Source organism: Emiliania huxleyi (assembly GCF_000372725.1).
Source record: "Emiliania huxleyi CCMP1516 chromosome Unknown EMIHUscaffold_1164, whole genome shotgun sequence".
Lineage (NCBI taxonomy): Eukaryota > Haptophyta > Isochrysidales > Noelaerhabdaceae > Emiliania > Emiliania huxleyi.
In genome coordinates, this window is record NW_005201428.1 from 1 (window position 1) to 10,011 (window position 10,011).

The 10,011-nt window shown below is 60.4% G+C and overlaps 2 protein-coding genes across 2 annotated transcripts; one reads left to right on the plus strand and one right to left on the minus strand.

Moving 5' to 3' along the window:
- Positions 1-6,434: 6,434 nt before the first annotated feature.
- On the minus strand, positions 6,435-6,974 carry EMIHUDRAFT_373055 (hypothetical protein). The gene has a single exon (XM_005791037.1). The coding sequence runs from the start codon at positions 6,907-6,909 to the stop codon at positions 6,580-6,582; it is 330 nt and encodes a 109-aa protein (XP_005791094.1). The 5' UTR covers positions 6,910-6,974; the 3' UTR covers positions 6,435-6,579.
- Positions 6,975-8,097: 1,123 nt separating this feature from the next.
- On the plus strand, positions 8,098-9,899 carry EMIHUDRAFT_420053 (threonine-tRNA ligase; the record flags this gene model as incomplete). Its single annotated transcript, XM_005791038.1, has 5 exons — positions 8,098-8,571; positions 8,686-8,827; positions 9,005-9,304; positions 9,498-9,695; positions 9,810-9,899. Coding segments are annotated over exons 1-5 (1,200 nt in total), but the record flags the coding sequence as incomplete, so codon positions are not given.
- Between the last annotated feature and the right edge of the window lie 112 nt (positions 9,900-10,011).

The following is a 10,011-nucleotide window of genomic DNA, read 5'->3' on the forward strand; positions in this document are numbered from 1 at the left end:
TCTCTTGAGCGAGAGATTATCATCTCGCTACAGTGCCATGCGGCGGCACAAGTCGAGCTGTGAACACGCGTTGTGAACTAGCTCGGCAGGGAGAATGTCTCATCTCTTCCCGAGAGATTGTAATCTCGCTATAGTGCCATGCAGCGGCACAAGTCGAGCTGTGAACACGCGGTGTGAACGAGCTCGGCAGGGAGATTGTCTCATCTCTTGAGCGAGAGATTAGCATCTCGCTATAGTGCCATGCAGCGGCACAAGTCGAGCTGTGAACACGCGGTGTGAACGAGCTCGGCGGGGAGATTGTCTCATCTCTTGAGCGAGAGATTAGCATCTCGCTATAGTGCCATGCAGCGGCACAAGTCGAGCTGTGAACACGCGGTGTGAACGAGCTCGGCAGGGAGATTGTCTCATCTCTTGAGCGAGAGATTAGCATCTCGCTATAGTGCCATGCAGCGGCACAAGTCGAGCTGTGAACACGCGGTGTGAACGAGCTCGGCAGGGAGATTGTCTCATCTCTTGAGCGAGAGATTAGCATCTCGCTATAGTGCCATGCAGCGGCACAAGTCGAGCTGTGAACACGCGGTGTGAACGAGCTCGGCGGGGAGATTGTCTCATCTCTTGACTGAGCGAGAGATTAGCATCTCGCTATAGTGCCATGCAGCGGCACAAGTCGAGCTGTGAACACGCGGTGTGAACGAGCTCGGCGGGGAGATTGTCTCATCTCTTGAGCGAGAGATTAGCATCTCGCTATAGTGCCATGCAGCGGCACAAGTCGAGCTGTGAACACGCGGTGTGAACGAGCTCGGCATAGAGATTTTGCCTCATCTCTTGAGCGAGAAATTGTGATCTCGCTATAGTGCCATGCAGCGGCACAAGTCGAGCTGTGAACACGCGTTGTGAACGAGCTCGGCAGGGAGATTGTCTCATCTCTTGAGCGAGAGATTAGCATCTCGCTATAGTGCCATGCAGCGGCACAAGTCGAGCTGTGAACACGCGGTGTGAGCTAGCTCAGCAGAGAGATTGTCTCATCTCTTGAGCGAGAGATTATCATCTCGCTACAGTGCCATGCGGCGGCACAAGTCGAGCTGTGAACACGCGTTGTGAACTAGCTCGGCAGGGAGAATGTCTCATCTCTTCCCGAGAGATTGTGATCTCGCTATAGTGCCATGCGGCGGCAAAAATCGAGAGCTGTGAACACGCGGTGTGAACGAGCTCGGCAGGGAGATTGTCTCATCTCTTGAGCGAGAGATTAGCATCTCGCTATAGTGCCATGCAGCGGCACAAGTCGAGCTGTGAACACGCGGTGTGAACGAGCTCGGCAGGGAGATTGTCTCATCTCTTGAGCGAGAGATTAGCATCTCGCTATAGTGCCATGCAGCGGCACAAGTCGAGCTGTGAACACGCGGTGTGAACGAGCTCGGCAGGGAGATTGTCTCATCTCTTGAGCGAGAGATTAGCATCTCGCTATAGTGCCATGCAGCGGCACAAGTCGAGCTGTGAACACGCGGTGTGAACGAGCTCGGCAGGGAGATTGTCTCATCTCTTGAGCGAGAGATTAGCATCTCGCTATAGTGCCATGCAGCGACACAAGTCGAGCTGTGAACACGCGGTGTGAACGAGCTCGGCAGGGAGATTGTCTCATCTCTTGAGCGAGAGAGTAGCATCTCGCTACAGTGCCATGCAGCGGCACAAGTCGAGCTGTGAACACGCGGTGTGAACGAGCTCGGCAGGGAGATTGTCTCATCTCTTGAGCGAGAGATTAGCATCTCGCTATAGTGCCATGCAGCGGCACAAGTCGAGCTGTGAACACGCGGTGTGAACGAGCTCGGCAGGGAGATTGTCTCATCTCTTGAGCGAGAGATTAGCATCTCGCTATAGTGCCATGCAGCGGCAAAAGTCGAGAGCTGTGAACACGCGGTGTGAACGAGCTCGGCAGGGAGATTGTCTCATCTCTCGAGCGAGAGATTAGCATCTCGCTATAGTGCCATGCAGCGGCACAAGTCGAGCTGTGAACACGCGGTGTGAACGAGCTCGGCAGGGAGATTGTCTCATCTCTTGAGCGAGAGATTAGCATCTCGCTATAGTGGCATGCAGCGGCACAAGTCGAGCTGTGAACACGCGGTGTGAACGAGCTCGGCAGGGAGATTGTCTCATCTCTTGAGCGAGAGATTAGCATCTCGCTATAGTGCCATGCAGCGGCACAAGTCGAGCTGTGAACACGCGGTGTGAACGAGCTCGGCAGGGAGATTGTCCCATCTCTTGAGCGAGAGAGCAGCATCTCGCTATAGTGCCATGCAGCGGCAAAAGTCGAGAGCTGTGAACACGCGGTGTGAACGAGCTCGGCAGGGAGATTGTCTCATCTCTTGAGCGAGAGATTAGCATCTCGCTACAGTGCCATGCAGCGGCACAAGTCGAGCTGTGAACACGCGGTGTGAACGAGCTCGGCAGGGAGATTGTCTCATCTCTTGAGCGAGAGAGCAGCATCTCGCTATAGTGCCATGCAGCGGCAAAAGTCGAGAGCTGTGAACACGCGGTGTGAACGAGCTCGGCAGGGAGATTGTCTCATCTCTTGACTGAGCGAGAGATTAGCATCTCGCTATAGTGCTATGCAGCGGCACAAGTCGAGCTGTGAACACGCGGTGTGAACGAGCTCGGCAGGGAGATTGTCTCACCTCTTGACTGAGCGAGAGATTAGCATCTCGCTATAGTGCCATGCAGCGGCACAAGTCGAGCTGTGAACACGCGGTGCGAACGAGCTCGGCAGGGAGATTGTCTCATCTCTTGAGCGAGAGATTAGCATCTCGCTATAGTGCCATGCAGCGACACAAGTCGAGCTGTGAACACGCGGTGTGAACGAGCTCGGCAGGGAGATTGTCTCATCTCGCGCGCGAGAGATTAGCATCTCGCTATAGTGCCATGCAGCGGCACAAGTCGAGCTGTGAACACGCGGTGTGAACGAGCTCGGCAGGGAGATTGTCTCATCTCGCGCGCGAGAGATTAGCGTCTCGCTATAGTGCCATGCAGCGGCACAAGTCGAGCTGTGAACACGCGGTGTGAACGAGCTCGGCAGGGAGATTGTCTCATCTCTTGAGCGAGAGATTAGCATCTCGCTACAGTGCCATGCAGCGGCACAAGTCGAGCTGTGAACACGCGATGTGCACGAGCTCGGCAGGGAGATTGTCTCATCTCTTGAGCGAGAGATTAGCATCTCGCGATAGTGCCATGCAGCGGCACAAGTCGAGCTGTGAACACGCGGTGTGAACGAGCTCGGCAGGGAGATTGTCTCATCTCTTGAGCGAGAGATTAGCATCTCGCGATAGTGCCATGCAGCGGCACAAGTCGAGCTGTGAACACGCGGTGTGAACGAGCTCGGCAGAGTGATTGCTTAATTTCTTGAGCGAGAGATTGGCATCTCGCTATAGTGCCATGCAGCGGCAAAGGTCGAGCTGTGAACACGCGGTGTGAACGAGCTCGGCAGGGAGATTGTCTCATCTCTTGAGCGAGAGATTAGCATCTCGCTATAGTGCCATGCAGCGGCACAAGTCGAGCTGTGAACACGCGGTGTGAACGAGCTCGGCAGGGAGATTGTCTCATCTCTTGAGCGATTAGCATCTCGCGATAGTGCCATGCAGCGGCACAAGTCGAGCTGTGAACACGCGGTGCGAACGAGCTCGGCAGGGAGATTGTCTCATCTCGCGCGCGAGAGATTAGCATCTCGCTATAGTGCCATGCAGCGGCACAAGTCGAGCTGCGAACACGCGGTGTGAACGAGCTCGGCAGGGAGATTGTCTCATCTCTTGAGCGAGAGATTAGCATCTCGCTACAGTGCCATGCAGCGGCACAAGTCGAGCTGTGAACACGCGGTGTGCACGAGCTCGGCAGGGAGATTGTCTCATCTCTTGAGCGAGAGATTAGCATCTCGCGATAGTGCCATGCAGCGGCACAAGTCGAGCTGTGAACACGCGGTGTGAACGAGCTCGGCAGAGTGATTGCTTAATTTCTTGAGCGAGAGATTGGCATCTCGCTATAGTGCCATGCAGCGGCAAAGGTCGAGCTGTGAACACGCGGTGTGAACGAGCTCGGCAGGGAGATTGTCTCATCTCTTGAGCGAGAGATTAGCATCTCGCTATAGTGCCATGCAGCGGCACAAGTCGAGCTGTGAACACGCGGTGTGAACGAGCTCGGCAGGGAGATTGTCTCATCTCTTGAGCGAGAGATTAGCATCTCGCTATAGTGCCATGCAGCGGCACAAGTCGAGCTGTGAACACGCGGTGTGAACGAGCTCGGCAGGGAGATTGTCTCATCTCTTGAGCGAGAGAGTAGCATCTCGCTATAGTGCCATGCAGCGGCAAAAGTCGAGAGCTGTGAACACGCGGTGTGAACGAGCTCGGCAGGGAGATTGTCTCATCTCTTGAGCGAGAGATTAGCATCTCGCTATAGTGCCATGCAGCGGCACAAGTCGAGCTGTGAACACGCGGTGTGAACGAGCTCGGCAGGGAGATTGTCTCATCTCTTGAGCGAGAGATTAGCATCTCGCTTATAGTGCCATGCAGCGACACAAGTCGAGCTGTGAACACGCGGTGTGAACGAGCTCGGCAGGGATATTGTCTCATCTCTTGAGCGAGAGATTAGCATCTCGCTATGGTGCCATGCAGCGGCACAAGTCGAGCTGTGAACACGCGGTGCGAACGAGCTCGGCAGGGAGATTGTCTCATCTCTTGAGCGAGAGATTAGCATCTCGCTATAGTGCCATGCAGCGGCACAAGTCGAGCTGTGAACACGCGGTGTGAACGAGCTCGGCAGGGAGATTGTCTCATCTCTTGAGCGAGAGATTAGCATCTCGCGATAGTGCCATGCAGCGGCACAAGTCGAGCTGTGAACACGCGGTGCGAACGGGCTCGGCAGCCAGGGAGATTGTCTCATCTCTTGAGCGAGAGATTAGCATCTCGCTTATAGTGCCATGCAGCGGCACAAGTCGAGCTGTGAACACGCGGTGTGAACGAGCTCGGCAGGGAGATTGTCTCACCTCGCGCGCGAGAGATTTGCATCTCGCTATAGTGCCATGCAGCGGCACAAGTCGAGCTGTGAACACGCGGTGTGAACGAGCTCGGCAGGGAGATTGTCTCATCTCTTGAGCGAGAGATTAGCATCTCGCTACAGTGCCATGCAGCGGCACAAGTCGAGCTGTGAACACGCGGTGTGCACGAGCTCGGCAGGGAGATTGTCTCATCTCTTGAGCGAGAGATTAGCATCTCGCGATAGTGCCATGCAGCGGCACAAGTCGAGCTGTGAACACGCGGTGTGAACGAGCTCGGCAGGGAGACTGTCTCATCTCTTGAGCGAGAGATTAGCATCTCGCTATAGTGCCATGCAGCGGCACAAGTCGAGCTGTGAACACGCGGTGTGAACGAGCTCGGCAGGGAGATTGTCTCATCTGTTGAGCGAGAGATTAGCATCTCGCTATAGTGCCATGCAGCGGCACAAGTCGAGCTGTGAACACGCGGCGTGAACGAGCTCGGCAGGGAGATTGTCTCATCTCTTGAGCGAGAGATTAGCATCTCGCTGTAGTGCCATGCAGCGGCACAAGTCGAGCTGTGAACACGCGGTGTGAACGAGCTCGGCAGGGAGATTGTCTCATCTCTTGAGCGAGAGATTATTCATCTCGCTAAAGTGCCAGGCAGCGGCACAAGTCGAGCTGTGCGCGCAATGGCTCTCAGCCGCCGCCCGCAACGGGTCGGGTGTGTCGCACTTGCCGCTCGGCAGCGGTGGCTAACGCAGTTAGACCGTGTATCATACACACGGTGTCACACGCGCTTTTACACCCGCAACGGGCACACAGCCGTGTATTGGACTTGCCGCTCGGCAGCGGTGGCTGACGCCGCTGGCCCATGTATCAGTCACATGGTGTCACTCCACGGGCGCAGTCGTGTCGCACACGCCATCCGCAGCGGAGGCTAGCGCCTCTAACCATGTCTCAGTCACATGGTGAGATCGCATCGTGCTCGCAATTCGGCAGATCGCTGAGGCAACGAAGTCGCGCGGGCTGGTGGGGCTGGGGCGCGGGCGAGCGGGCTCTTCGCGGCGTGGGCCGGCTGCAGGCAGCGCGCCGGCTATGCATGCTGGGCCCGAAGGGGCCTGCCCAACCACCTACGGTTCGCAGGGTGTGGCGGGAGGGGCGAATCGTGCAGTGTGAGCGAGCGAGCAAACGCAGCGGGGCAGTGTGCATCGCTCGCGAGCAAGGAGATCGGCGATCGACTTTGTGAAAGCCGAGCACGTGAGGCGCCGTCACAGCTGTCGCTGTGAATGGCTTATCGGATGGCTACCTGCGAGCGGGCTGCAGGTGGCCGGGAGGTGGGAACCAAGGCCGTCGCGATCGACAGGCCTACTCGTACAATACGGGCTCCGCTCCACACCGACCAAACCTCTCGGAGCTAAATGTGGTCAGCGGGCATTTCGAAGTGGTGCGGCGGCAGGCTGCCACCGCTGCCCGGGCGCCCCGAGCGGCGGCGGAGGGCCGCCCAGGCCACCACCAGTGCCCCTCCCACCGGCAGCGCGGCGGCAGCGGCGCCGACCGCCCCTCCATCAGCGGTGGCGCGACGGCTGTCGTCGGGGCGCCGGCAGGTGCCGCGCGCAGAGGGTGCCACCGGACCGGCCGACGCGCGCCCGGCGGAGCCTTCGTCGTGCATGGCGGGCCGAGCACCCCCGCGTCGCTTCTCGGCGCATTGGAGAGCAGAGGAAGCTGCTGGCGTCGCCGCTGGGATCGGCGGCGGCGCCAGCAGCGTTCTCGGATCTGAAGCCGACTTTGAGCGCCGATCGATCGATCTGAGGGCTGGCCGATGGGTGGCGCTGGGACATCGCCGCCGCCGCGGAGGCCGTCGGCGACCAGAGGAGCGTTTGGGGCGCGTGGCGCATATGTTACCTGCCAAGTGAGCATTCAAGTGTGCTTCGAGATTTATTCGAGATTTGTAACTTAGATTTTCGTTTCCAGCGGGGAGGTGGCAGACCTGATCTTAGAATCGCTCAAGAGTCACCAAAAAAGAAAAAAACTGGGCTGCTAGTGGTGGTTGCGACCCACGCCGGCGCGCCCACGTTCGTGGCAATGCAGGCCACCATCCTGCAAGACGTGGCTCGATGCCGTCCGCGCTGCGGGAGCGCAAGTCACAGACCGGCTGCCACATGGCACGCATTTGCACTGGCGCGGTTCCCGAGGGCCGCTGCTATTGTGAAGCATGCCACAGGCCCGGTCGCTGGCTACACGCTCTACCGCGCGCAGCTCCAGGCTAAAAGAGCGGAGTACTTGCCCGTGGCGCCGCTCCCGCCGTGCAAGACGCAGTTCAGCGATTATCTGTTTGCGCTGGAGTGTGTGTGGCCGGCAGGAGCCGACGGGGAGCCCCGTGTGGGGATTACACTCCCAACCACGGGCGCCATGCGCCTCAGCGAGGAGTGGGACTCGCAGCACTCCGTTGCGCAGATCAATCCAACTTTTGCGGATGACTCTACCTGGCGCGTGATCGTGCTCGAATTTGACACGGGGCAGCGGGCGGAAGACGACGCATCACTCGCCCCTCAAACCATGGAGTACGAACGAGCTATGACGCCAGGGGAGGTGTTGTGCTACCTGGAGCACCACGCCCCGTGGCACTTGAGCGGAGCTTGAGGCCGGGTCTCGCGCGTGGCGATCCTGCTCCTCACCCGCTGCGCTTCTTTTTTGTACAACACTGGCCAGGGTAAGGAAAGAAACACAGCGAGTCTCAGAGAATCAGTGCTCGGCCTCGGGCCGCATCTCCCGGTCCTCCCCTCCCCCGAGGGCGAGGCGCGATGCCGACACGTTGTGTTCACGCCACGCGAGCCAGTTCGTGATTGCGCACCGCTCCTATTTTGGCCGTCGGCTGTGAGCAGCAGCGCGCTTTCTTTTTTCTTCGAAAAGAAATTCGTGCGGGACGTCTGTGGGCCCGAGAGCGATATGCCATGTCCGCCTTGCTTTGTTTCAACATCGAAGGCTAAGCTCATTAAAAAGAAAATCGCGCCGCGTTCTTGGAAGCTGCGGCGAGCTCTTGCCTTCGCTCGCTGCTCCGCTTCAGCCTTCCAGTCCGCTCATCCCTGCATGCGGTTGCTGCCTGGCCTCAGTTTAGGCGGTTTTCTGATGTCGGCGCTGCTGGCCCGCTCGGCCGCCCTCAACGCTGCCGCAGCAGCTCGCCGCCTCCCGGCTAGCACGTGCGGGCGTGCGGCAGCGGCTCTGCCGCGCCTGCTCGCAGCACCGGCCATGGGCAGCCGTCGCTGCAGCGGCCTGCGAATGGCAGACCAGAGCGCGGTAGCAGAGGCTCCGGCGCCGCCCGCGCCGGTGACGCTGCCGACCAACGCTAACGAGCAGCTGCTCCGCATCCGGCACTCGACGGCGCACGTCATGGCGATGGCGGTGCAGCGGCTGTACAAGGACGCGCGCGTGACGATCGGGCCGTGGATCGAGAAGGGCTTCTACTACGACTTCGACCGGCCCGAGCCCTTTGCGGAGAAGGACCTGCGCCGCATCAAGAAGGAGATGGACAAGCTCATCGGCCTCAAGCTGCCGTTCCGGCGCGACAGCATGCCCCAGCCTGAGCCGCACCTCGGCAGCCTGAGCCGCACCTCGGCCGCACCTCGGCCGCACCTCGACCGCGCCTCGCCTCGGCGTGTCCTCTCCCGCCGCAGGCGCGAGGAGCTGAGCTTCGACGAGGCAAAGGCGCGGATCGAGGCGGCGGACGAGCCGTACAAGCTGGAGATCCTCGACTCGATCGTCGCAAAGGACCCCGACGCGCCCATCACCATCTTCCACATCGGGGAGCCCGGCAAGGCGCGCCACCACACACCCCTCACTTGTGACGCCACCCCACCCCACTGCCCTCCTCTGCTCGCCCTCCCACATGCCCCCCGCCGGCAGGCCACGACACAGGCCACGACACACCCCACCCCTCGCCCTCGCCCTCGCCCTCGCCCTCCGCCCTCCGCACCCGCCCCTCGCCCTCAAAAGGCGAACTGGTGGGACCTCTGCGCCGGCCCGCACGTCGAGCACACCGGCCAGCTGCCCAAGGACGCCATCGACCTCGAGTCGATCGCGGGCGCGTACTGGCGGGGCGACGAGGCGAGGCCGATGCTGCAGCGCATCTACGGCACCGCGTGGGAGAGCGCGGAGCAGCTGGCGGAGCACAGGCGGATCCAGGAGGAGGCGAAGCGGCGGGACCACCGCGCCCTCGGCAAGCAGCTCCGCCTCTTCTCCATCCAGCAGGAGGCTGGCGGCGGCCTCGTCTTTTGGCACCCGCGCGGCGCGAGGGTGCGGCGGCTGTCAGTCATTACACACCTCCAAGCATGGAGGACGGGCCCACACGCACACACACACGCTGCACACGATTGGCTCGGGAGCCGACACGAGGCGCACTGTCACCGGCCGTAGCACCGGGTCCGGACTGCTGGACACACAGCACGCAGCTCACAGGACAGCTCACGAGGTGGCGCTGTATACATAGGTGCGGCGGCTGATGGAGGACTTTTGGCGCGAGGCTCACACGGCGGGCGGGTACGAGCTGCTCTACACGCCGCACATGGCGTCGCTCGACCTGTGGAAGACGTCCGGCCACTTCGACTTTTACGCCGACGGCATGTTTGACCAGATGGAGGTGGAGGGGGCGCAGTACCAGATCAAGCCGATGAACTGCCCCTTCCACGTGCGACCCGTCCCCTACCCCCACGGTACCCCAACCCATCCCACGCGCACGCGCGCGGCCGCCCCCTCCCCCTGCCGGCCCCCGAGGCTGACCCGAGGGGTGTGTCGGGAGCAGGTGCTCACCTACAAGGACGAGAAGCGCTCGTACCGCGACCTGCCGCTCCGCTGGGCGGAGCTTGGCACCGTCTACCGCTACGAGCGGTCGCGACTAGCCGAGACGCGCCGAGAGGACCCGGGAGGACCCGTCTGCCGCGACGGCCGGCCGGGCACTGTCCACGCGCTCCTCCGCTTGCCGGAGCCCCCTTCCCGGAGCCCTT

Bases quoted from the DNA above. Each gene is read 5' to 3' on its own strand.
- EMIHUDRAFT_373055 (XM_005791037.1), bottom strand. From the start codon at position 6,909: ATGCGCCACGCGCCCCAAACGCTCCTCTGGTCGCCGACGGCCTCCGCG.